The 27,702-nt window shown below is 38.9% G+C and overlaps 1 protein-coding gene across 2 annotated transcripts in view; it reads left to right on the forward strand.

Annotated features, from left to right (window-relative positions):
* Positions 1-27,702, forward strand: part of LOC127469156 (uncharacterized) — a 643,570-nt gene that overhangs the window by 153,844 nt on the left and 462,024 nt on the right. Inside the window, exons 6-10 of one of the 2 annotated variants that reach the window (XM_051783175.1) lie at positions 17,245-17,328; positions 25,475-25,555; positions 25,661-25,768; positions 26,003-26,062; positions 26,589-26,753. In XM_051783175.1, the coding sequence (XP_051639135.1) occupies positions 17,245-17,328; positions 25,475-25,530 (140 nt within the window). In that variant the 3' untranslated portion in view covers positions 25,531-25,555; positions 25,661-25,768; positions 26,003-26,062; positions 26,589-26,753. Of the gene's footprint in view, positions 1-17,244; positions 17,329-25,474; positions 25,556-25,660; positions 25,769-26,002; positions 26,063-26,588; positions 26,754-27,702 lie in introns of those variants that run through there. The other variant, XM_051783174.1, reaches the window with a different exon arrangement.

A 27,702-nucleotide genomic window follows, 5' to 3' on the forward strand; every position in this document is an offset into this window, starting at 1 on the left:
AATCTATACTTGCGTGGTCTTCTCTTCTGCAGTGGAGGACCTGACATTTCTTTAAAAGATCCTGTGAAGCAGGAACTCTATAGCGTCCTCATGTAACGGGAAGGACTCAGACTTGATGATGTCCTGGGACTTCTGACCCCTCATAAGCAAGTGTGCTGACCCTTTCTATAGAGTGCCATGATGTGCTACAGCCTGCAGGATGGGTGCCTGGAGTCATCCTGGGGTCCCCATACTGTTCCCCCCTATGTAGCACGGGTGGGTGGTGGACAAATTGCCCGTGGTCTCATGGGGGACACTGGGTTTTCTAATGCTTGTGGGAAAGCTTTGGCCCATCCATCTGCTCTCCTAAAGTGCTGCATGGAGCGAACTCAGAATTAATCTGGGCATCTACCATACCTGGGGAAGAGTCTCCCATGTCATGCAAGACTTAAAAAAATTAGGTTTTGTTCAGGTTACAGCAAGGTTGGGACAGTGCAGGGCTTTTCAGGCTGCCTGCTCCTGTGGGCTGAGAAGGGCAAGGGTATTTGCTGGCCAGCATGCCTCTTCCACAGCTGCTGGTGGCTTTCCAGGGAGTGACAGTCCAGCCAGTGCCCTTCACACCCTCACCTTGTCCTGGGCTGGCTTCCTCTGGAAGGCAGGACTGGGCGGACTGCAGCCACTGGACTGCCTTCTGAAATGAGGCATTTTTCCTCCATCTCAGCAGACCTTGGTTTAATTTGGGTGGCGATTGTTTACAGATTATACCCTCTATTTAATAATCCTTCTGTGACAGCTGCTTTATCCAGCTATCATCATGATGTAAATGTTTTCAACCAAAGATCCTTGGATACCTACTAATATGGTACACTTTCTCATGTGTTTGCCAATTTGCTCTTTATTTGCCCAAGAAACTAGCTGAATTCATAATGTATATTTTTTTCCACTCTACTTCTGTTTCAGGGTAAAGTTTAATCCACTACTTGAAACAGCTTTTTCATTCTCTTCTCTATAATAAATTACTAAACTGAAAGAAATGGAACCAAGATCCTTTAGCTTAAATTCACTGAGCTTTTGTTTTCAGATTGAACAGTGAATCTTAGAAAGCTTGTTTTTCATTTGTCCTGAAACCTTGCCCCTCCTGCCTCCCTCTTTTCATGCCAATGAAAGGTAACCAGAGACAGCTGGGGGCTCTCTTTCTGCCTCCCTTGAATGGGAGTGTCTTCTGAATGCCTCTTTCACGTACCTGCAAAGACCCTGCTCTGCTAACCGCTACGGCCGAGATTCTCAAAGGCTGAATAGGTTTTCATTGCCTGCATTTCTGGTCTGAAGCAGACTGAGAGAAATGAGTGTTAAGTAAACGCAGTGGCAGCCCTGCCAGCGTCAGCATTCCAGCCGGCAGTATTGCTCTGGACCCGGACACCGCCGGCACAGACTTCTGTACATCCAGCTGTCAGGGGGTTGTTTTACTTGTTAGCAGTTGAAAAGAAGAGGGATGAGAGGCAAAGCAAAGAGTGGCAAGTCTAGTTTTTATTAGGCTGTTTATTTTTTCTATAACAAGTGTGTGGTGCCTTATAGATATTGAATGGGAATTAAATACAGTGATAAAGTAAAACTATAAACTTACCAAGTCTGTTTTCAGCTGCCTTTGTTCTACACCTCTAAGCATCTGCAGAAAACATGTTCAACAGCATTCAGACACTTCTGTGAATTTATATTTGATTTTACTCAGGACCTTCTGCAGAGAACTGCTCACCTTGCTGCAGCTGATTGAAGTTAATAGAAAATGAAGGTGTTTGTCTGTCTTTCCATGCCAGGCCTTTTGTGTGTGAAGTCAGTGCTTGCAAGCTTTTAAGTGAAAGCAGAGGTTTACTTCCAGCTTTCTGTCATGAGCATTTTACAAATCCTATGTTGCAGTTTAAAGATCAGGATTTAGGAAATACTGACATTTGATAACACAGAGGTGTGGATCTGGTGATTTTATTAGTAAGGGCAAATTCCAAACACCCTAATGCCCAGCTAAGAGTGGAAGTTACACATGGAAGGATTGTGCATTCATAACTTACTAATAACAACATAAGAGTATTGTCTGTTGCAGGAGGCGAAAGAACCTGAACTGTGTGAATTAGGGCTTTGTTTGTACAAACACCTTTTTGTATAGACAGGAAAATTTCCCCCTCCTACCAAAATAACCCTATTTCTTTACCACACATAGGCACTGTTACGCCAGTTCAAGACTTCTCTTTTATTCAGGAGTGTGAATGTGTGCTCAAGGACTTATCTTGCAGTAGATATAGGATGGGTTATGCACATTCTTCTACCTTACTTTCTTCCAGTTGCTGCTCCATGACCTAGGGAGGTTACTCTTGTCCCAGTTGTTTGTTCAAGATATTTTCCTGGGAAATGCCATTCCCATAGCTCTGTCATGTAGCTGACTTGGATGGTATTGCCCTTCCTGTTTCACTTCTACTGAGCTGGTGGTTATAGCTGCAATGAGGGCACCTTGAGACATGTCAGGATTATCTAGTTAAGGCACCTAACATGGATATGCTAATGATGGCTAGAGTAGTGTAGTAGTGATGTTGGTTTTGACTTCTCAGCCTAATATGTGTTATATTAGGAAGAAATGAGAAGTAAAAGGACTTGGCTGTATCATCAGAGCAGGAGTAACCATAGAAGTGGAAGCTGGGAAAAAGTACCAATGCAGCACGTACATTGTTCAGCAGCAGTCTTGTGTCAGCCATGACCTGTGGCAGACACAATGGCAGGCACTACAGAGAGGTCCTGCAGTGAAGGTGGGCAGAAGGGCTGTTTGGGCAGAGAGACAGTAGGTGTGTGGCAAACAGCCTCACCAAACCCAGCCAGGCATCTCCATCATGCCCTGCAGCGCCATGACTTCTGTGACTCAAACTCCACCTGCATGTTGGTGGGATTCTGGATGATCAGAAAGATAAGCTAGAGTAGCTCACCCTAATAATTTTCAGTGAGTACTCACAGCATCTGAAGTCATATTTACAAAACTGTACGTGTAGAGCTGCTAGTCTTCAACTGTGTGGTCCCAGAGGAAAATTCACATGCAGACTTCAGATTTCACTGATAAAGCATCAGCTTCTTGGAAATGGGATGGAAAAAAACAAGGACAACTTATCTGTAGGCTCAGAATCAGACCCAATTTACCTTGGATTTAAGGTAATGGCTGTCATAAGTTCCTGAAAATTATGATCCTTTCCCCCTCTCTCGCCCCCTTTTTTTTTCTTGCAAGTTTATTTTACCACATTATTAGGATTTCTTTTTTTTTACGCCTGATTGATTGTGCCGTGTTATTTGAATAGTCATTATTTTCAGTTTTGTATGTAGCTGTTTGTCACTTTATTGAAATGAACTGCCATCCCGGCACCCTGATCAAAGCAAAAAGCATGAAATTCCACGTGTTGCACTTTTGAGAACAACAACAATGAAGCTAACCTTTCACCCTTGACTTTCTTTTAACCCTAATTTTGAAAGACAGTAGCCAACAATTCAGCTAACTTCTTAAGTAAAAGAATATTCAAACTAGCTCGATTGTAATGCAGTGTCCTTTTCAAGTGAATAGAAGGTCTCAGAGTAATGCATAGAAATACAGAGGCTGGGTAAGTTCATTACTTTGGAGTTTCTGGTGTGGTAATAGCACTGAAATGGTTAAAAGGCTGACTTTAAAGTGGTCACAATTAGGCTTCAAAGTTAACACCCCACCCCACTGAGATGAATGGAAGCAGTTGACATTTCTTAGTGCTATTGTTTCAGTCTGGCTTGCTATAGCTTCTAAAATAAGACAACAGTACATCTGTTTACATTCTGCTTCCGCAAACCCAGATGGGCTAGAAACTTCATTGTTTTTTAAGTGGAAGCTTAGGTTCTGGAGAATACAGCAATATCCACGGGGTATCTGTAGGAAGAAGAGCTGAAAGAAGCCTTAATCACAGACATGTCCCCCTTCTCTGTAAACTACTATTGTCCCAGGACAAATCCGTGAACCACTCGGGAAAAATAAAGTAATATATGTTTGAAGTACTTTTTACTTACTACATGACATGCACACAATAGCTTCTCAACAAGTTCCTAGCATGCAAATTTTCATAAATGGATGAGGTGTTTTGAACTTTTTCTCTTTTACTAAGCAGTGCGTAGAAGGTAAAGGTCTTGCTTTTACTGAGAGTGGTAGCTTCTCTTAAACTCTTCTTGCAGAAAAACCTCCTGCCTCTAGAGAAGCCAGGGTTTCACCCAGGAGAGTTTGAGACCAGGTGTTACTTTCTCTGTTCACATGGGTAGAATCCTTTAATTTACCTCTGAGAGCGATGTAAAAAGAAATAAGGTCCTTGAGAGGTGTATCTTGCGTTCTTCTGATACTTTCATAGGACAGCCACATTAGCTGCAGTAAGATTTTAGGAACTGGACTGGATTAATAAAGGTGCAAGTAGGGCCAGAATTTGTAGCAGATGGTCTCTATTACCCCATGCCTCAGTTCGTGTAGGGAGTACACAGTGTCCTCTCTGACTCTTGTTGAGGGGTCTGCACAGTGGCAAACTGCCCTCAGTAGCAGCCAGAACCCTATGAGAGCTTCTCTGATAAAAGCGTCCCATTAGATATGCTTAGGCTGTAGATCGAAACCAGCTGTGAATCTGTCGGAAAGATTTTCCTCATTGTGCTTTCATCAGGGTGGAAAGTCTGTGTCTCGTTCTGCATATATATGTATTTTGGGCTTCGTTGCTCTGACTTTGCAAGTCCTAGAGCCTGCCAGTGATGAGAGCTCTCATGCATACAGACTCCTTTTGTACCCTGGCACTGAGACCCTGCTTTCCTTTCGCCTGTGGACAACACAGCTTGTGCTTTGGAAGTGACACTGTGGCCTCTCCCAAATGGTGTCTCCCAGATTTCAACCCGGGGTGTATTGTATGGTAAAGGCAAGCATGCAATCTGTGGTTTGGGCTTGTGAAACTTGTTTCTTGCCCAGATTCAAGTAGCATTTTGTCTGAGTATAAAAGACAGTGGCCCTGAGCCTAGACAGGCCTCCAGGTTGTGTGAGACAACTGTGGACATTTGGGAGTGTAAGCTGTCTCCTCTCGTTCTCCTCAGTTCCTCTGTTATGTTGAGAAGTACAGCATCTGGTCTGTATGAAGAAAATACCTGAGAAAACCCAACAGAAATATTTTTTTGGAAGACTTCTCCCATGAGATTGTTTTATGTTTCTATTGAAAAAAAAGTTTAAAAACAAAATAATGTTTAGTCATGCTGGAGAAAAGTAATTCCAGTGTGATAAAACTCCTACAACATGGAGCAAGAACCATTCAATTCAGCTGCAAGAGGAAGGGCATGTTATTTAATCAAACAGAGGGTTAGAGAAAAGCATCAAATTTGTTTCCATTCTCAATTTTCCTAGTCCATCTCTGACTGTGGATTTCTATAGTACTACATAGACTTGAGTTATATCTTAACGCATCTCATGGAAGAAAATACATATCCTATTAGACCTTTCAAATTTAGTCAAAATGGGTTCTCCAAGACTACAGCAGGTCAGTGGCAGAGCTTGGAGAAGAAGTTAGCGGATATTTTGGCCGGTTCTGTTTGTTTTAACTAACAAACTGACCTGCCTCACTGTATTGCAATAGCATTGTGATACCTAAATTTTCAGAAACCTAAGCTTTGCATATTAACCCTAACACAGATAGTTTCCTGAAGAGACCTGAAGAAAATATTGCTATAGCTTCTTTACCATTTGTGCCCTAACCTGCTTTTTGCCTTATAGTTGAAGGTAATTTTGATGACAGAATTATCTTTTAGGGAATATCAAATTGTAGGAATTGAAAAGGACAAATCTGGACAGGGCAGAAATCTACCATCACGATGACATTATAAAGCAACTTCTGAAAAATTAACATGTTATCAGAAGAAAAGGATTTTTTTTTTTTAATATTGTGCTCTTTAATTTTTCTTTTAGAAAGGAAAATGAAGCCTTCCATTTTAAGACTATTTAGTTTTGAATAAATTGTGTATTTCCCTTTTGTGGTGCATTTCTTTAGTCAATTTATAGTTATCATGCTTACTGTTTCTCGTCTCTTTGCTGATCTGAGATTGCTTGCCAACTGGTATTTGCCACTAAGCAGCAGAATCATAGTTCTCTTTGAACAGCTTGGTACATTATGGCAGTCATTAGCCCATAGAAGAGGATGAAGGATGCAGACGGTCACTCCTGTAGGCCTGATGAGAAATGCAATAGGAAAAGAGCCCAGCAAATTGAAACAACATTTTTCAGTTCATGAATACTGAAAACTGGAATGTCTTCCCAAAATAACCCCAGAGGTTTATTTCTTATTGGAAATTCTTTTAAAATATCCCAAAAAACCAAAATAGTTGATATTTACTTAATCATCCCAGATCAGGAAAAAAAAAAGTTGAATACCAAAGTATTTTATAGGAGTAAATACCTATATTTTTTCAGTTCTAATTATGATAATGTTTTACAAGGATTAGTTTTTTTTTTTCTTTCTTTCTTTCTTTCTTTCTTTCATCCTTTTTCCACCCTAGACAATGAAAATAGTTTAATCTAACAGCTTTTCCATTGTGGTCTGTTCACCAGAGCTGACTTGTAAAACTTTTTCTTTCAGTGGTTTTATTGTTCAAGAACTGATGCTTCCTGTTACTTCTGGCCGTGCATTTTGATTTTGTGAATGAGTATACTTAGACAAAAGAATATAACTAATCAAGTATATACCTTTTGAACAGCTTTATGTTCTCTCGAAATAAAAAATGACACCAGAACTGCAGAGGTAACAACACCTCTGAAAGACTGAGTTGAAAATGGCAGCAGAGAATAAGCGAAATCTGGGACTCCTTCACTCTAGGCATTCAGTAAGGTAAAACATAACACAGAGTTTTGCTCTGACTGCACATATTTTAAACTTCATGGTATAAGAGATGTGGTTTGGGTTGCTTTTCAAGGAACAGAAAGTCAATGGGGTTCTGGTCATGGCGGGGACTAACAAACCAAGTAGGGATCAATTACAATTTAAACAGATAAGTGAAAACTACATGATCTTAGCTGCTGCATCATACTGAGTTTTTTGTGTCTATATTGCCTGTTGCAGTTTTATTGTTCTAATGCTTCATATTTGTGTAGTTTGAAGGTTGTTGTGCATGTGACTAGATTCATTCCCTTCTGGAACATAGGCCAAGATATGCAAAGTGATTGTTTATTTTGAGCACCTCCATTTTTTAAGGGTCAAAACGTGAGCAGTTTTGGAATAGGGTGCCTTGAAAGGAGTGCAGAACGTGTGTCCTCTAAAACTAAGTTGTCTGTGTGGTGTGTCAACATGACACAGAAAAACAAAAGAAGAAAAAATAGATGCAATCAAAATTCTTGTTCACTCTTCATCATCTCAGTGTCTGATCTTTGGTTTGTTGGATCAAGGTGAGCAGATTTGGGTACTGCTGTGCTGGAACTTGGAATGTGTACCTGGCTGTGGTCCAGGCTAAAGGAAGCAAAGTTGAATGGTGACATCTCCCTGCCTCTCTACCTCTCTTTCTTAACCTCCTAATTACTGTAGAGCTTTACCTAAGGTTTAGATGTGGTCTTCTGGTAAGATGGTGGTGAGATCAGTGCTGACTGTACCATACGTGGAAGAGGTGTAAAAACTGCAGAATATATATTATAAAGCATGCATAACGTATGTATTCCATTTGTGTCTATTGTGTGGGTGAATCCACCCAATGCAAGAGTAGCAAGAGGACACACTTTCTAAAAGGACAGCATGAGCATGGGTGTTGTCAGGATAGTTGGCTTAGAGTTAACTTTCCCCTCAATTTTTTCACACTAATACAAAGAAGTACAGTTTGTGTTGCTGAAGAAACTTAATGTAAAATAAATACTTGTGTTGAATTAAAAAGAAATACTTGTGTTGAATTAAAAAAAAGTCCTGGAATCATTTGTATAGGTTCTGGCTTTTTGATTGCCTATTTTTAGAACAAGATGTCAGCTGATACAGCTCTTTTAAAAATGCGCTTTGGATTCAAGGAAAAGAAAGAGTAAGCTGTGAAGTCTTAATTGTTAGAAGTAAGACAATAGCTTAAAAACAGACTGAAAAGCTTGGTCTGACAGCTGGAGGGAGGGATACTTTATTAATAGTTGCAAGGAATGGGTGTATAGGGCCTGGAAAAGGCAGTAGAGGATATAAAAAGAAGCCTTGTAAGACGAAACCATTGCCAAAACCCCTCACTGAACAATTTATGTAATAGCCTGCATCGTATAAACATCAAGATAATACATGGTGAACTGATAAACAGTCTCTGACCAATTTGCCTCACTTAAAGCAAAGGGGCACCAGTGCTGCAGCCCAGCTCTGCTGTGGCATACAGTTTGACTGGCTGGAGATGAGCACACGTGGCTCACTGGTCAGCAGTCTGATTTCATGACTCGAAGTTTCTGTCTGGCAAGCCACAGATGATGGTTGTGGAGACTGGAGAGGGCACTTGCTGAATAATCAGCACACATCTGTATTTTATAATCTGATAAGTCCCCCAAACGTCCTTGCAACCAATAGCCAAGCTGTTCTGTTATTATGACTTGGGACATATAACTTCAAACGCTCATTTCCTGGAGGAGGTGGCAGAGAAGATCCCTCTCTACAGAGATTTCACATAACTGCAATCTCCCCAAAGCAAATCCCTACTTAAAGCATAACTGCATGTTTTTTGTGACCAGGAGCTGACTGCATGGGAAATAATGGGACTGCAAAATCCCCCTTGTTGCTCCAACCCCAGCTGCAGAATCAGTCTACTCTGAGACTGCCTGGATGCCAAACAGTGCAGTGTCCCATTTTAGACTATGACTGGCTGTTTATGACAGATCCAGAACACTGCAGTTTTCCAGTTATTTTGTAAAATAAGTCCTTAATTGTCAATAACCCCCAGAAGTTGGGAAAGCCTTGGGAACAGAACGGCTGCAGTACTAGGGAAGTTTTTATTTCATTTGGAAGCATATATCCATAAAATTTTAGCACAGACTCCCTGTCTCATGCCATGGTGACTCTGTGTGAGATATGACATTGTTCTTCTCTCTTTAATCGCAGGAGCTCAGGAGGTTGGGGCGAGCAGAAATAAAAGCAAAACTCTAAGCTTGATTTTTAGCATTATACAAATTTAACCCAAGTTGCATGTGCAAATTATAATCCCTCTTTTCAGGTTTGTCCTTTCCATGTGGGTCAATGGCAACTTAATGCCTGGTACATCAAATCCAGAAACTTACTGAGATTGTCAGTATACCTGGCAGCATCACATGGTGCAGATTATGCTTATTTTGAGCATAGTACATGGCAAATGTATTCTCAGGATCAATCCTTTCTGTGAGCATGATATTGGAGTGGCTTCCCTTCTCTACAGCTTCCCTCAATTGCAAGTGTGTTGCGCTGATAGGAAGTGTTATTTGTCTTCACCTTAGTTTTAACCATGTTATTAGGTTTGTTTATGTGTTGTTTTGGTTTTTCTAAAAGATTGTTTTCCTTTTTCAGCAGTGGTTTTAGCTAGCTTCACTGAGGTTGATGGGAATCTTTTCTCCTGCTACTCTGCAGCAGATGTCCTTTCTAAAGTGTTTCTTTTCTTCCTGTATACTGTACAAAGCGGGTTTTGCCTTTAATAGCTATTGTTTGCTTGCAGGGGGAACTGGCAAGGTAGGTATTTTCTTGCAGCTTTTCCTGCACAACCTTTTTTCTTCACCTTCTTGCCTTCTCTGGGTGGCACCCGTAACATGAGCAGCAGAGCTGCCAGTTATGTTGTTCAGCTTTACTTTGGGTGGCATAAACAATTAGCTAGTTAGAAGGCCAGCTCTGCATTCATGTGGTATTTCTATGGTTATAAGTGAAGTAAAAATGCAAAGGTTGCTTGTGGCACTGATAAGCAGAATTGGTATTGCTAAGATGGGAGAGAAATTGCATTTCCATGAGATGGCTGGGATTTAGTCTGCTGGATTCTTTCCTTTCCCATGCAAGAGAAATGTCTATAGGGCTATATATTTTATACACGGTGTAGGAATTTGTTCAGCCTAATCATAAAAGAAAGTTGATTGCATCTGCATTCATCGATAACTTCCAGGTTGAAAATCCATTATGGTAGACTTTGTAGAATATGATCAGAAGGAAAGGAAAAGACAAATTCTCTTTGTTGCAACCCCTGATAAGATATATACCCACAGTTTTCTTATCAAAGCCATGCTGGCACATGACAGAAGGAGAGAGAACACCCCTCCTAATTGTGTACAATTATTTCTGTTGGCACAGCCTGAAATCTGGTTGGATTGGCTCCCTCTGCTCAGGTATGCTTTTAGTGATAAAGGACTTGCATTCATACATCCTACCCATGAAGGCTAATTCATAATTTGAATCCATGTTTCAACTGCTCCACACTGAAATATGCCCATCAGAATTTCCAGTTTGATCCCAGGGAGGCCTTCCTTACACTTTTCTAAATGATGAAAAGTTGATGTTAGAAATGTTGCTTGCCGTGCATCAGATTCAGAGAAAATATCAGGTAACATTAACAGAAACAATTCAACCTTCTTTGTTCTTTTTACTCAGTTTAGGTTTAAAGTGTGTTGAGCATCCTGGCTATATGAGAACATGTTATTGCTGCTGTACATTATTACTGTTATAATCCAGGAGGAACACATCCTTTCAGGACCCACTCCTTATTTAGTAGATTATCCTTATTTAGTAGATTAGAAAAAAAATTAAAATATGAGAGGTCACATGAGGCTGAAACTGTAGTCCATCTGTAGGGAGGCTTCTTGCTGCTGTAGGAGAGGCATGGTGATGCTGTGCTTTGTGAAACAGCAGGACTATTGCTTCCAGTGACTGAGAATGTTCCCACTATGTGAGGGCCCACACCCTGATTTTTTTGAGGTAGGCAACTCTTAAAATAAAGTTATCTCCCTGTTTTCCTTTCCTGGCCTTTTTACTACTTTTAGACATCAGTTGCCTTTGTGAGTCTCATTTATGGTTATAGTTAGTAAAAAATGCGACTGGTTTGGGTACCCTACCTAATTAGCTTAACTGAGAACCTACAATACTTGCTGTTCTCCCTCTTCTTCAAAGCTAGACTATGATTAACAAAAATTTGTGAGTGGTTTGTTTAATACATTATTATTTTTTGTTTGTTTTTTTAACTCTTTTCTCTTACAGTATTGCAGCCTGTGCAACTTCCTTGGACTTTGTTTCTTTAAACACTATGCAGAATAAAAAATAATTTTACTCCTTACTTGGACTTTGAACCCTTTGAAATGAAATCAAGGGAGTTTGCCTGTACTGAGCTGGTTAGAATCTTTAGAGCTTCTACTGTTTTCTTGTGTAGGGAGTGCCACAGCTGATTAAAATAGATTTGAACTTTTGATCTAGTTCTCTAGATCAGCAGGTTAATTTGTGATTTTGGACCCACATCAGTATCACAAAGTTGTAAGGTATCACTGCACGCTTCCATAGGAAAAAAATGTAATTACACTGGATTTAGGCAGGGTTTGTAAATCCTAGTGATTAATTTAGAATATTGTGAAGTGAGAGTCCATGAGTGCAGCTAGGCTATTAACCCTCCTCAAATTTACAGAAACAGAGAAAATAGAAAAATACAAAGTACCAACAATTGTCTCCAAAACCAGGGCTAAATACGATGACATAAATGCAAATATATATAAATATATATGTATATATGCAATTCTGTACATGTTCTCCATCAGCTCTGACCTCAGTCTTTTGTTACTAATATGCATGCCCTATCCTACATACTTACACATGTGATAAACATATGATAAAAATTAGATACAGACCAAAATGTCTTACAGAATTTGTCATCCGAATGACAAGATTTATCCCATATGAATGCCTACAGTGTGGTAACTTAAGTTCATTCTCATCGGATAAATTAAGTTCATTCATGTCCTAATAAGTGGTAGCTGCCTAGGAAGCCCTCTAAGCTTTCCATAACCAGACGTGCCACTAGTAATCTTTCCAAAATGTGATGTCAATGGAGCTGCAGCTGGTTAAAGGGCTATGCAGGGCAAAAAGTGGTATTAGTGGCTAATAAAGGCTAATTCTTTTGCAAGCAAAATTAGCTCACTTCACTGGCTTGTTATGACTTGAAGTGTCTGGCCGTTGAACTATGCATCTGACTCATTTGTTGCTCTCAAAGAGATCACACCCTGACTGACAGCTGTACTGGACTGGAAAAAAGTAGCCCAAATGAGTGAGAACAAGAGGACTTCAGTTTGTGTGACTTTAGGACAGTAGCAATCCATGGAAACAACCTTAATAAGAAAAAGAGATGAACCCAACAAAGAATGTGTGTGGCTCAGGGCACTAATTTTCCTTAAATAACTGGTTCCTAATGCAGAACTTTGTTGCTCACAGATGCTGCCTTCCACTCACGTTACATATGACTACTTAAAAGACACAAATGTCCAGTAACTGGTTACAGCAACCCTAAATAATCACTAGAAACTTAACTTCCCGCACATCCCAGATGCTGGGATACTCTAAAGTGATTTTAACAGCACCAGAATAGCCTAAACTCTGTGGATGTGTATTTATTTTTACTCACTGATGTTTTGGGGTAAATGCCACATCAGAGTGTTTTTATTATCAAGTTCCTGTTCCTGCACAATGCAGCTGTACCTATTCTAAACTCCTTCATCAAAGGCGACCATTTCCTTTTTTTCTTAATCTCAGATCAGTTTACTGAGAGCAGTTGTCCCTGACTTCCTTAAGCTTGCCCTGCATAAAAGCTTTCTTAAAATCTTCCCTACATCCTTTCTTTCCTTAGCACATACTTAGAAATATGTGTGTACATATAAACTTGGACACATGCACGTGCCCATGCATGTTTTCATCAGTTTCTGCTTCAGTCCTGCAGCCTTGTGCATGGTCAGACTGGGAAAGAACTCATGGAAAATGTTACTGCCAAAGAGTAGTGAAACTCTCACTTCCTTCTGTACTTCAAAATGATTTTGATGCCTTCTTTATTTATGAGATGTTTCAAATTTCTTAACTCTGTGATAATACTACACAAACAAATGTGCACTAAGGTTAAGGCTGATTATTTTTTCACTATGGTATTGTTTTTGGAGGTGATTTGAGACTCACTGTTAATACAGGTCACCCAGAGTGAGAGGTTGGTGATGTTGCCTTTTGTGCAATTGAATGCTTGAATGTCGTTCCTGGATTGAGAGTTCATAGAAACCACATGGAAATATTAGTTTATGCTGTTAAGTAAATTCTGGGTCCTAAACTTTTTTTTCATTATGAAACAGTATTTGAGTTAAAGGAAGACTTTGGACTAATGAATGAGTGAGTTTGGCTTCTGTAGCATGCCTGTAACATTGCTTTCATTGCACCAGAGACCCCTGTGAAGTTTTGCCTTCAGTGTTCTGGTAGAGGGTGGAACTGGAAAGGGAAATCTCTCAAGAAAAGACCCATAGGTCCAACTCATCACTGCAAAAATGACAAACGAGGACTTACATAGAAATATGATACTTGAAATTGGACTTTTGCATCTGTATTGTTTTTTTCCTTGTGGAGGTTTTTTAGGATTAACCGTAGTTAGATATAGCCTGGATGCCCAGCCCTGTGAAAGGCTGAGACGTGGTGAGAGACAGTAATATAAATGATCTTTGCTTACTGAGGATCTCAGGAAATCATGCAAGATGAAACTCCCCGTATTTTCTTTTCACACCAAAAGGGGTTTTTCTCATGCAGAAAAAAAATAATAAAGTAAAGGCTCTTTGATCCAGGCATAAAGATATACTCAAGAATTGTGTAGAGGGGAGTCTAACTTATAGTAACTTTTCTTTTATTGAAAAAGATAATGAGAAATTATAGAAGAGAGGTCTGGTAACAACCAAGATGGTAGAGAGGAGAACTGGAGCTCATATTGGACCCAGAACAAAACTACCAAGTCAGGAATGCATTTGCAGAGATAAGTTGCTTGCCAGGGTACGTGAGAGATTGGTGCCGAAGAGTTCCCCTCTGCTTAGGTGCCACCACAGTTGAAATGGAAGGAATATGTCAACGTTGCTGACCATCCTCCGGCTGCAGTGACAGCCACATTTCCTCTGAATCTCAGTTATAGAAATGTTAGTATCATATATTACCAACAAAGACCTGTAGAAAAGCTCTAAAGCTATCTTGACCTGAATGGAAAGTCAGAATAGCCTGTTTCTTGCTGGATCAGACAGTTCCTCTGTAAGGAAACAAAGAAATAGCAAAATAATGTAGGACACGCTGACTTCTTGCTCCCATTAGCTTTTACCAGTGTTCTTCAGTGTTCTCTCAATTTGTAGCCTCTAGTAGAATAAATCTCAATACTGAGTCCAATACAAGGAGTGGTAGGCTGAGATGCTTTTCATCTTTTTCACATTATGGTCTACACTGTGGCCGGAGTTGTCACTTGTCCCTTTCCTTTGCCTGCTGAGGAAATTCAGCTCTATATGAATGTTCTTGAATATGTTCTACTGTTATCACTCTACCTCCATGGTTGCAGTTCTTTTTGGTACCCTCTCATCAAAAGCAAAAGGCTGCTCAAACATTTTTTTGCTTCTTCAATCTTCCTAGTTTCTTCTATTGTAAATGAACTGCGCATCTGAAATTTATGTTTATGCTTTTCTGTCTTTAGGGTCTGTGAAACTGGTTTTGTGCAAAAAATAATACCATGCTACAGCAACAGCCAGCAGTGGTGTGGTTGCTGCAGTTCTAAGTTAGTAACACAGGCAGAGCTGAAGCATTTCTGCTTCTGTACTTTTAGATCTTTCTCAGAGCTCGTTTCCCGATTCGTCTTGTTAGCAGTGATTTGCTTTGTACTCTGAGTGCAATTGCTCTGTTGGTAAGAGTTAGAGCAACTAGATCTCCATTTTTTCCCTAGCATGGGCAAACCAGCAGTAATGGCCTCCTGTCCCCAGTGTTTCCTTGGCAAACTTCCCAGAAAAATGTGTACTTAATTGTAATTTGCTTTCTGTGGTCAGCAGCAATAGCTCATCTTTTAGTAGCTCAACAGCATCTCTATATTTAACTCTGTGTGTGTCTAAGGCCTCACCTGATCTCATACAGACTAACTCTGTATTTCAATTAAGTTGAATGTATGCAACAGAGATAATCACATTTATTGTATATACAGTTAATTCCTCTTTCATTTGCTACTTCATCTGCTTGTTAGGACTTCAAAAGAAACAAGCAAAAAAACCTCTTGCCCCTGCACTTTCTTTTGCAAAAGTAATATCATTTTCTGGGAAAGGCTTCCTCTGTGCACCTAGTATATCTTACTAAAGCTGGTTTTGAATTTTAGGCAGACAAGAAATTGTCTGTCAAAATGCTTCAAAAGAAACCACAAAACGAGCAGACCATGAATCCAGGAGCGTCACAAGAGTGGGAATATGAGACCTGCAAATATGTAATATGAGTCTTTTAGTCTAACCTCCTCTATTTCCACCCTGGTGCTAAATATACTGCTGACGTCCTTGCAAGAAAACAAATGCACTGAGCATGGAAGGGCAATGGGCACCATTAGTTTTGGGTTAGTTTCATTTCTGTAAATTTCCTGGATAATAATGAAAAAGAAACACCAAATTCTTGTAATTGTATTTTTGACTATGGTGGGGAAGTTTGGCAATTAGCAGATCATCTTAATAAAAGGTTTAATATTAAATCTAACATTTCAATTACAAATATATTTTTAATATAAGTAAAACTGATAACTTTCAATCCAGGTACATATCATGCTCTCCAGGAACTCCTGTTCTGGCTTAAGAAAAGTCAAATTTGCATCTGAAGTGCATTAATAACTGCTGTCAAGTAAGAAGGTTGTATTAAAATATCTAACTTGCCTGTAGCATTTGCATCAGATAAATTAGCAATACTTTGTTAACCACTGTTGTACTGTATTTCATGCAGGAGACAGATAACCAACCCTGTGTGTCCTGGAATGAGCCTTTCCTTACTGTTGATCAGGTGGGTTTTTTTCCTACCTCTAGCCTAAGGGAATGTAAGGAAAAGTGATATTGTTGAAAAAAGCCAAGAAAGTTGACTTCAAATTAAATTAAAAACTCAAGTCAGCTAGTTTTTTTTTTTTTTTTGTGTGTGTGTGTAAAAGTAGGATGTTGATATTGAAATATTATTATCCAGCTTTTCCAGATTTTATGTCTTTCACCTATCACCATCTTTCCTGTCCAGTTTTATAATCATGTTTAGTCATCCCCAAACTGAATTTTTGGGGAAGTATGTAGTTTGCCACTTGGTGCTCTTAGCACTGTCAATGGAGAACAGAAAACCCATCCAGTTTTGTAAATGACACCTCTTAAGGAATTTGCAGCTTCTTCTGAAATATTCTGTATTAATGACAGGAATTCTGGTTTTGAAGTTTTATATGTAACTATGCTTTGTTTTGTAATAGCTAAGTAGGAATGGTTTCTGATAAAAACATTGATTTAGCTTTGCAGCAAGCTTTTCAGGATCTCTTTCAGAATCTCTTTCTGTTACCATTCAATGAATAGTTCAGGTCTCTTTTTCTAGCTTTTATTTCAATGTTCTAGTTACTCCATTGTTAAATGAAGTGTTTAATTAGTTTTAAAATATTAAATATTGGACACAAGGTGCTTATGAAACCGTGTAGGTTTCTTTAATATGATTTATTTTGACGTGTTTTGTATAAACAGTAAGTTCCATTAAATAACTATTAATGTCTCACAAATGAGTAATACCTTTTTTAGTTTCTTTTTATAAAAGTTAACATGCTGCCCCAATGTATGTGGATTCCTAATATCTGAATCTGATGCAAAGCACTCCACATATCAGACATGGTGGGCCATGGCTTGTGCATAGGAGCATCCACATCAGATTTAGCATTTCTGTGCCCCTTTCTCTCCAGAGGCACAGTCTCCAGTGACAGCGAAAGGACCACAGCATCAGCTTTCCAGGGGAGCATCCTTCTCCCTGGCCTCTGTGGGGGACAGTTACCCCTCTTCAGAATCCCCCCAGGATACTGTCACCTCCAAGGGGATTACAGAGCTATGTACTCACTATCTGTTGAGTTGGGATCCCAGCTACAGGGTGAGGAGGTAATGGTGCCCCGGAGATGCACATGAGCAGCACCACTGTGAAATCATGGGGAGGTGATGGTGACTTGTAATTCTAAGTCTTTCGTGTGTTACACCAGGTGGGCTCTATAAAGTTTGTGAAGTGCTACTTTCTGGTGATTTTTCCATTCTAGGCCCTACAGTGACCTTATTGGTGGCTGACTCCAGAGAGACATCTCATGATTCTGAATTGAGTTTCTCCATCTCCAAAATCAGGGGTAAGGATCAAAGTATTTTGAGATACTGGGATGAAAAATACCATGGTTATTATGATTATACTGCTTGCTGTAAACATCAGAAAGGGAGATACTCTTTTCTTACATTCAGAAAGAATCAAATGCCATGAAGCTAATGGAATTGTAACAATAGCATGAGGAATGCTGTTAAAATACCAGCATGACATGGCTTGAGTTAGAAGTATTATATTTTTTGCCACATGTTAGGAACCACTAACCCTGGTGGCTACTGTAACTGATTAAAAATTGTATGAGAATCTGTTTTCAATATCTGTGATTTAAAAATATCGTGGAATGTAACACTGGAAAAGAAAATATATTTCCTGAAGTCTGCCTCAATGCCATTTCTTCACTGTCTAATTTCTGTTGTTCTGGTTTTTTTTTCTTTGTTTTTCTCGTTTTTTTTTTAATTATTATTTTATACACCGTTTCATCATTTCCCCAAGAACTGACATTTATCAGATGTCACATGCTGAAAATCACCCCTGTAGTTATAAAAGTTTTGTTTATTTTCAGAGAGAATATTAAGCATTTCAAGGAGAAGAATCTGTTCATCTTTCTGATTTCTGTAGTATAAAATAGTAAGGAAACTTGAAGTGTTTTCTCTGTGATTCTATTGTGTCTATTGATCTTTTTTCCTTCAATATTTGAACATTACAGCTGAAAGGTTTGGTTAAACAAGTTAGATTTTTTACAGTTTTTATGATCTATACTTGAAGTGCATTAAACACTTAAAGTTCAGCCTAACTAAGGTGGAATGGACACTTCAAAATAAGAATTATCTTCCATTTTGTAATAAGGAAAACTGTAGAGCTACAAGTATCATCATGGTCACTTCTTCATAAACAAGTCAAACAGCTTTAACTCATAGATAGTAACATTTCTGTCCTGTGGTCTTGAAAACTCAGTGAGAAGATTTTCCCATGCCACAGAGAAGAATAGGATATCAGTTCTGAGTCCAATTTTTAGCTCAGACACAGATTTCTTCTGTGGCTTAGAACAAGTTATTTCTTCGTCATATGTTTTATCTTTACCAGATATATAAAACCTCTGAGGTGGATGTGCTTGCAAAATGCTTTAAAGCAGTGAGGTGAAAGTTTAAAAGTTCTTTAAAAGAAGTTTCTGTGAAATCTCAGCCTGCTTCTGCAGGTCAGTGAAAGTTTTACCATAAACTTAAATGGTCAGAGTTAGGTTCTCTTAAAATCACATCTATGAGGTTCTTTGTGAATTGAAAGTATTGTCAGCAATTTATTTCATTTACATTAGTGACTTTATGTAGGTATTTGTATTAACAAGGCTTTTAGTCTCCCTGACACTTCATTCAAATTAGAGTTTGATTCTCCTGAGCTGTACTAGGCAGCATTCAGGAAATTAATTAATTGGCTTAATTGTTTTTCTTTCACCTACCTAAAAACATACATCCTCAAATCATATCAAAAAAGCTGCTCATGCCTGAAATGTCACCATATTTAACTGGCTTGGTCTAAAGGTGGCAAGGTCCTGTCTTCCTGAACCTCAAAAAGCACTGAGAGTATTCCCTTTGCTTAATAAGGGATTCTGGCCTTAGAACTGTCATTGCCCTTAAATGTGATATCGAAGTAGGAGCGAGTCTGTAGGCTGTGACTCAGTAGGACTTGAAGTTTGGCTATCCCATCTCAAGAGCACTTTAAGCCTCCCAGGAAGGTGTCCTGCTCAGAAAGTGAGGAACAGCATGGTGTACTTGCACCCATGTCTGCTGCTGCAATGGATGCTGACAGATTGTCCCAGGACCTGACAGGTTCAGCATTTACATATCTATGTACCGGTGGTGAGCTGATTATCTTCTCCTGCTATTTGATCCTGGATCTCCCATACATCTGTTGACTTTCTAAGGCATGTGGTGAATACATTGTTGCTTTGCAAGGCTCAGGGGGATAGCTGGTACTGCCAGAGGTTTGACCACCTCAATGCAGATAGTCCTTAGTTGCTTCTTTAAGGTCACTGTGATTAACTTTTGTTTTCATCGAAGCCTGTGCTTCAGCGTTCTGGTACTGGCTGAACCTGATACTACCTGAATGGTAACAGGCAGCAGCAGCAGCCCAGAAGCATGAGGTCTCCTGCTGCAGTGCTAGCTGTTGTAATGGCCATGCAAGTATTTTGTGTAGGAATGATTTCAAAGTGGCATTCCTCTAGACTGCACATTAATGCAGTTATGCCTGAGAGGATGGTTCAGTCAGAGAGCAGGCTTTTCTGTCTGCTTCTTTCAAGGACTGCAGTTACATGTTCCAGGTAGCAAACATAGGTATGTGGTATCCTACAGTTATGATCCACTGGGAGGTGCAAATCTAAATGCAAAAATAGGTAGGAATATTGCCAAGTGGTTTGTGGTAATGCTTAGCAGCAAATTATTGAGTAGACAGATGGAGGCACAACAAATTGTTGTTTTCTCAAGAAAACTTGCAAGTGCAGTATTCTGATTTGGGAAATTTTGTCCTCAGTGTCAGGAAAGCAATTCTCCTAGATGGACTTGGCATCTTAAAATTGCTGTCATTTTAGTAATGTTATTTTGGACATCAGAACTTCAAAACCTGAAATGATGTAAGGTGTTGGAATAAGTGTGTATACAGAGTTTGGTCTTTGTGGCTTCACGGAATTACTCAGACTTCCTTTATTTAAAAAAGGAACCACATTTCTCATGTTCTAAAAGTGACAGTCCTACAATGAAAAGAAGAACTAAATGTTCCTTGAACACGCTGATCCAGATGCATATGCAGCAGTTAAAGGGCTCACAGCTCAGAGGAAATGGCATAGTGGCTAAAAGGCAAACAAGGTCAGCTCTGAGGTAGTTGTGAGTTTTCTGCTTAGTGGCCATAACACTCCTACTCTAAAACAACTTATTTAATTGTCACTACAAGGGATGAATGGCCAGATGAAGCAGTTCTTTTATAATTGGATTTGGCTGAGTTACTTTACGTGGTTGGAACTGAACTAGAGAAATGGTCAAAAATATTTGAATGGTCTTGGCACATTTGGTAGTGTGTAACTACTGACAAAATGTAAATGATTACATGGTAACTAGAAAGATTCTTGCCAGGTTAGTAGTGTGAGAATGCCTTGGCAAATTAGATTAATGTTTGCATGGAACAGACTCTGGTACAGCTCCCAGTAGTCATATGAGAATGTGATGCGTCCGAAAGCTTGAGCAAACACAGTCGGAACTAAGTGCTGATCCTGTTAATAGAAAAGACTCCCAGAGTCATACTATCCTGATCCATCTTTCCTTGTGTGTTTGTGCATCCTGCATGAAACTGCAATGACCAGTCACTTACAGTGAGTTGTTCAAAGACAGGATAAACAGGTGTTTAGAGGAATTGCCAAAAGCTATCAGATGCTTACTACTTTTGATTTAATGATGATTTTGTGAAAATCCAACCCACAGCTAGGTCTACCAAAAGGCTTTTGTGTTCTAATGCACCTAATGGAATTTATCCAGAAAAGATGTACTTTACTGCGCCAAGGACCATGACTAGGCACCTTGGGAGGGAATGTACAAACTCTGCACATACTGTGGAAGAAACCGTTAGCAGGTGGAAATTGTTTGGAGGAAAGACAGGACTTAGATCACTTCACTTTTCTCTACATTCAGGATGCAGTTCAGCCTCCTTTATCCCAGGGTCCTCAGCCACGAACTGTTAATGAGTGATGCAGCTTGAAGCTACTTGGCTAACAATCTGCTGTAGTTTTCTAATGCAGAAAAGCTTCCCAAAACATTTAAGCCAGTTTTGGGTCCCCCATCAGCTCCAAAAAGTATCTCCTTTTCAAAAGTAGTAATTCACAGCCTGATGTCCTTTTCTTACTTTATCTTTACTCTCTAAAATAAATCTCTCCTTCCTTGACTTTACTTTAGTGGTTAAAGAGACACCAGCCTCTCAGTTCAGTGGGATTAACACTGATGCTGATCTACTATTTAATTTCTTTGTTGATTAGAATTAGTCTCTCCAACTGTTGTCTCAAAAATCAATGTAATTCTCTTCACAGCAATGATATTTTTCAGCTCTGCAAACTCTTAAATTTTCTAGCATGATGAAAGGTCCACACAATCAACTAGTGTAACAATTTATACAACATAATCCTTGGAAATATACATAATGAGAAGTGAAAACTTTAGTCTTTTTTATGGTCATTTATGGTCATGTCCTGAAGTACTGTAATTGGTTTTAGATATTTGTTTTTAAAAAGTTGTCTAAATCTTGAGCTCTGTAAGAAAAGTGATGGTAGGCTTGCAAAATAAGGCCCACAGTATGATGCTGAATTGAGATTACTTCAATTGTGTTAATTCCAGGAAGTGGCCTCTTATTTTCTGCGATAAGAAGTAAAAGAAAAAGAGAAAATATTGGATTATTCTCATTACTTAAGAATGCAAGCAAGCAAGTAAACAAGAAAGAAGCAGCTTTAAGCATTGTGAGGGAAAAATTAGAATTATATGTCAGGGGAAAGTTTATAAACATAAGAACTCATAGCCAAGGAAACCAGCTGCCAAATGAAGCTTTGGAATCAGCACCACTGAAGATATTCAGGGCTCGGCTAGACATCCATCTATCAGAAAAGGATAAAGAAATCAGTCCAGCTACAATGTAGAGATAATACAACAGAGTTGCCTGCCAAATTTCTACCCCAAATAATGTATGATTCAGTTGGAACGGAAAAGAAAAACATTTTTGCTTACTAGGTCTTTCACTGATATAATCTTAAAAGCACAAATTCTTCTGCCTTTTAAAAAATATTGCTAGCAAATTTTTTTAAATTTTATTTATTGTAACCAGATTGTGTAGGTTTTGCTGTAGTTTCAGACACATTGATCCTAGCTCAGATGTTGTATTTTTTTTAAAACTAAAAAATATATATTTACAATTAAAAAAAATCTTTGAATGAAAAATTGTTGCACAACATCTTTTTTCCTAGGAATATTCTGGATGTTGTCAGATCACTCATACCAAGCCTGAGGAAAGACTGTCAGTAAGATATTTATTTTTCGCATGCTTAATTAGAGGTATGAAGGATGGTAAGACTGGAGGGCTAGGGTAATAAGGTTATAAAGGTATGGTTAGCTTTTTACCTCTATGTCACAACAACAACAAATATAGGCCAAGAGAGGTATTTCCCATTCATTACTTCCGAGTTACTGTTCAGATCGGTGGTAATGACCTACTTCTAGTGGGTAGCCAGGCTACACTCATACAGTAGAGTTCAAGACTGAATTGAGCTGGCAGGCTAAGACTACTGGTTATCAAGGCCTGGGGCTCAGATTTTTAAGGGTATATTAACATTCGAGTAGTTGCCTATTGCAGTTTTGAGGAGTCTGAAAGCAGTCACCTTGAGCTGAAGTAAGTGGAGTTAAGGTATCTAAGCTCTTTACAGAAAGCTAAGTATACATTTTTCTGCAACACTGAACACCTTTAAAATTGCAGCCTAGCAACCTCAAAAAGTTTTCAGTGAAACTCTGATTCACCTCTTTTCCATGAAGCCTCCATAAGCCTCTGATTTCCCCATTGTTTATCCCAGCACATGCTGTAAAAGAGAAGATGGATGACCATTAGCTTTTAAGTACACTGCTGCAAACATAGTGTCCTTTCAGGGCAATGCCTTCCAAAGCATCAGTCATATCAGAGAGACCAGGCTAGCACAGAGATGAAGCAGATACAATTTTAAAGAGGCTATTTCAGAAATGGAATTACCCTTAAATAACAAATGAATTTTCAGATCGAGCACTGAATTTTTAAGGAAATTTAACACATAGAATTTAGTATTTTCAAGCCATCCACACCTTGAATTCCCTAATTTGTACTGTAAAAATTAGTGCTAGTTTCTAAGACATGGTAGAGAGTAGATCAAGGCTAATTCTTTGCAAAAATAAGTCTGCCACATTATCACTCTGCATTATGAAAATGTATCACATGATGGAAGGGAAGTATGAATATCTTCTATCTGATGTATACAATTGAAAAGGGAAAACACAGAGTGAAATCATCAAGACACATTAGCCAAAGAGAACAGATAAGTAAGGGTATAGCACTGGAATGGTAAACAATCAAGCAGAGATTACACCTCTGTGTGGAACTGTGCGTGCTTTTTAGATGTGAAAACTAAAATGTTGACAGTAGAAAATTTAAAAAATCTAACACTCTTTATCACAGAAAATGTTCAAAATACCATAAGGATAGAGTAGTAAACATTAACGTGTATAAAAAAAAATGCTGCTCTGCAAATGACACAACTTAGTAGCAAGGACAGTAACTGCCACTGGACTCCGATTGGGCTCATGTACATGTGTGCATTTTGTGCCCTTACGCCCAGCTTCTTGCCACAGCTCTGATAGTGTCACCAGCTATGTGCCACAGCTCTCACTGCTGCCCTACCAGCCTGGCCTGGCATCCAGCACACCTTTCTCAACAAACACAGGAAGCAGGTCATGCATGTGCTGCTTATCACCTCTATCTTCCCTTTTGAACATTTCTGTGAAACCACATGTGCTCAACTTTGTAAATATGGACATCAGATAAAACGCGAGAAAGTCTTACCATCGAAAGATCTTTACTTTGAATGTGGCAGAGTCTTTTTTCCTTGTTCCTTCCTCCTCCATCATGATGACAGGAAGAGTGCACTGTTTCCTCTGAAGAGGCTCATTACTGCTCTCAGTATCCAACATTTACCCAGATTTTCAGTGTATATGCACTTTCAGCTGCACAAAATATGGGACTTACCCGTACATTTTAAGTCACTGAAATAGGACATTTTGGTAGAGGAAACAGTCAAATCAGGTTACCACAAAGTGGGAACTTTTATAGTTGACTGTTCAGGCAGTGCTGCTGATTGCTGAGCTAGCTCTTAGTAAGAATGTGCAAGTTGTGCTATTTTTACTTGCTATTCGTCTAGTACTGGACTTGTTTGAAATAATTTCTTTATTCTTGCATATACAGGTATATATCTAGCAACAAGAATTTAGAGGAATTTTCTGTAGCTAATAGAATTCTTATAAGGCTTCCATTGAGGAGGAAGAGAGAAAAACTTGCTGAAGGAAGCTTTGAATGGACTCTAGAAGAAAGATCCAAATCCATTTGACATTCCCCTCAAAATGCTCACATCTTTGCCTGTGAAAAGCAACCTTTGTTACCTTTGTCATGCCACTTCATGACTTCTTGTTAACTTTTTGTACTTTGCCCACTCATCTAATTCAGTGGGTTTTATTCCCTGTTTTTCAGCCACTATCCTTCCCCAGTTTTCAATCTTCGCAGTTTGCACACAGACACCATCTGGCTTCACCCCCCGCATTTCCTAGACAAGGGTAATCTAGTTAGCCTTGTGAAATCCAAATCCCAGGCAAAAAAAAAAAAAAAAACAAACCTGTACAAAACTTCTACAAGACAGGCTTTGTCACTTCTCTGTGAGGGGCAAGTACATTACCCATAGCAACTGTTAGAACAGAAATCACATCTAAAGCAGTAAGGTATCTTCTCAACCAACCTACTCTATTCCCCAAACTTTTCCTTTCGATTTACTAGAATTACAGCAAGTAATTTCTGGTCAAGAGAAAGTTTGACCAGAGTGTGTGTAATTACAGAACTTCAGAACATCATGTAAGAAACTGTCTATAAAATGCTTGGAATAAAGTAGATTAAGAACAGATTTGCTAAAGAAATTAGGAAGTCATTCCAGTGTTCTGTTCTAAATAACATAGTGAAAATAAATCTCTGAGGCAAGATTCTGGACAAAGACATTCCTTTGAAAAGAGACCACAAGATTCCTGGTCTTCTTAATGGAGAAAACAGAAAATTGGTCCTGGTTTGGGACTCTCAAAATGCTGATCCTTTTGAACAATGTGGACGAGTACAGAGTATTGTCCAATGTATTCATCCTTGAGCAGAAATAAACCAATTTTCTGTGTGCTCTGACTGTCTCATAGATGCTGGAAAAAAAGGAAAAAAAAAGAAAAAAAAGAACTCCCTTTCCTTTTTATGTTTGCTGTCTTACAAAGTTTCTAAAGGAATTTATTTGGATGAGGAATTTTGATCTGTATATCTATTTTCCCCTGAGAAATTATGATCTAGTTGCACAGTTCAGTGGTTTCGAACTAGATATTCTTTTATTTCAGACTTTGCGACTCTAAAGCCAAGAGGGAACTACACATATATAGGTGCAATTCCCTAATATTGGCCACAGAGTGAGGATTGAGGTGAGTTTACTGCAACAACACACCCACCCTAATTTCTAAACTATAAAGACTTGATTTCTATGTTTCATTTTTTGTTCTATTCTGTTGTCTCTCCTGATTTAACAGTTACTCCTGTGTGTCTTCAGAGGAAGAATGCATATCACAGTCCTGCTCTGACAGCATAGGCTCAGTGAAATGAAGAACAAGTATTCTATTGTCGTGCACCATGGAAAGGTAAAAATATAATCAACACCTTTCTGTACTTGGCAATCAGAGGATTGGAAGGGTGTGTGTATGTGATGATGGTTGGGTACCAGTGATATAAGATACTTTCAGTCTTGTTAAATGCCCCGAGAAAAGCAGCACTGTCTGCTCTCAGTATGACTGAGGTTGTATGACACTTAAATGATACAAGACTGTCATGTAAGAACTAAGTAGCATATTAGGTGTCCTATTTTTGTTTTACAGTGTTCCCCAGTGAAAACCACAATTTCACTTTGGTTTGATGATCACATCCTGGTGGCATTGGTACGTTTACATTTTGATATATCAGAAGAGTAGAAGTAGACTGGCTACTGTTAGGGAGCAGTGTCTGATATTAATTATTTAGAATTTTGCAGTCTAGAACTGGATTTTGCTTTCTTCTAAAATGGCAACTTTTTCACTCCACACTGTGCAGAGAAAAGTCTTGCCAGTGGAAATTCTTATATTGGTTATTTATAAACATTCTTAGAAGGGTGGCTTTTAAAGGATGTGAGATGTAAATTAGCAACCTCTTTTTAACCGCAGTGGATGCACAGGTTCCTTTTGAGTTCTAATGAAGCAGTTTGGAGCTGGAGTCTACAACATGTTTGAAGTAATTTTGATGTTACTTTTGCACGTTTCCAAGATACCTAAGATGTGGCTAATAATAATAGCAGGCTTTGTCTGTTTCTCTCAGCATGTGGCATGAAAGTATGTGGTCACAGAGCTATGCATTATTTACATGGTGTCTACATGTCATCAAGTGGTATGGCAGAGAGCCAGCTTAAATCACTTCTGATTTTAAATACAGGACACTGAATAATAATGCTGTGTCACACTTGAGGACACTGGAATCTGGCAAATCAACAGTAGCTCAACATGTCAAGCTCATTTGAGTTGCTTTCTCCCTCCCTGAATGATCATAGAATCAAAATCAAGATACAAGGATACTGTTTAAAGTTGGCATTTTTTTATTTCCCCCCTGAAGCAGAAGACTGTGCCCAGAAAAGAGACACACACTGATTGCTTACTACAAAGATGTGTCATGAGGTCACTGCCCTCATGCAGGAATGTCTGCTCCTGAGAATGGGCAACCACTGTATGGTGCATATTTGCCAATAATCTTGTTGTCTCTGTAAGTGATAAATCTGTTTGGTATGACTACTTTCATTCATTAGTTTTTTGAAGAATCTATTGTAACAGGTCCACCACCTCAAATAGTAAGTGTATTTTTTAAGAGGCAATCCCATTATTTAGAATGGGTGCTTTAAGGGTTTGAGGTCTCCCAAGGAAATGTAGGAGTGCTGTTCTCAGCCATTGTTCTGCACCAGCTCTAACTTCTGTATCACCCATAGAGATGGCTCACCTTGCCAGCTGGTAGAAAACCAATTCAGTGAAATAAAAACATGAATAGTTTTCTCTTGGTTTAGTAATCCAATTGGGTTTACCAAGGAGCCATGTGAAAATCAGAGAAAGTAGAAGGGAAGGAATATGCCTGTATGTCAAGGCAAAAAGGATGCAGAGAGAAGTGAAGGGAGTAGAACCGTTAGATGAATTTAACCATACTGTGAAAGCTCACCTTAGAATGGTTAATGGACAGGGAAGGAGCTGTTAGAAGATTAAAAGGAGCACCCAAAATACTGGGATTCATTTTGCCTCATCACCATAATACTCTTTTTATGGAACTAGAGCTATATATACTCATAAAAACATTTTGCTTTTTTTCTTTTAAAGAATAATGCAACCATTGGAGTCTGTGCTATGAGTTCTTTCAAGTTAAATGCTTAGTTCAACATTCCACTTCCATTTCCTGGCAGAAAATGTTTTATATGAAAGCAACTTCAACCTTTGAGAAGGGTTCATTTACTGTTATGTTTGGTATCAGCTTTCCAAAAAATGCAGTCTGCATTTGCTGTGTTATAGGT

This window comes from Manacus candei, unplaced genomic scaffold (genome assembly GCF_025592945.1).
Source record: "Manacus candei isolate 608988 ecotype Guabito, Panama unplaced genomic scaffold, ASM2559294v1 h1tg000017l, whole genome shotgun sequence".
NCBI lineage: Eukaryota > Metazoa > Chordata > Aves > Passeriformes > Pipridae > Manacus > Manacus candei.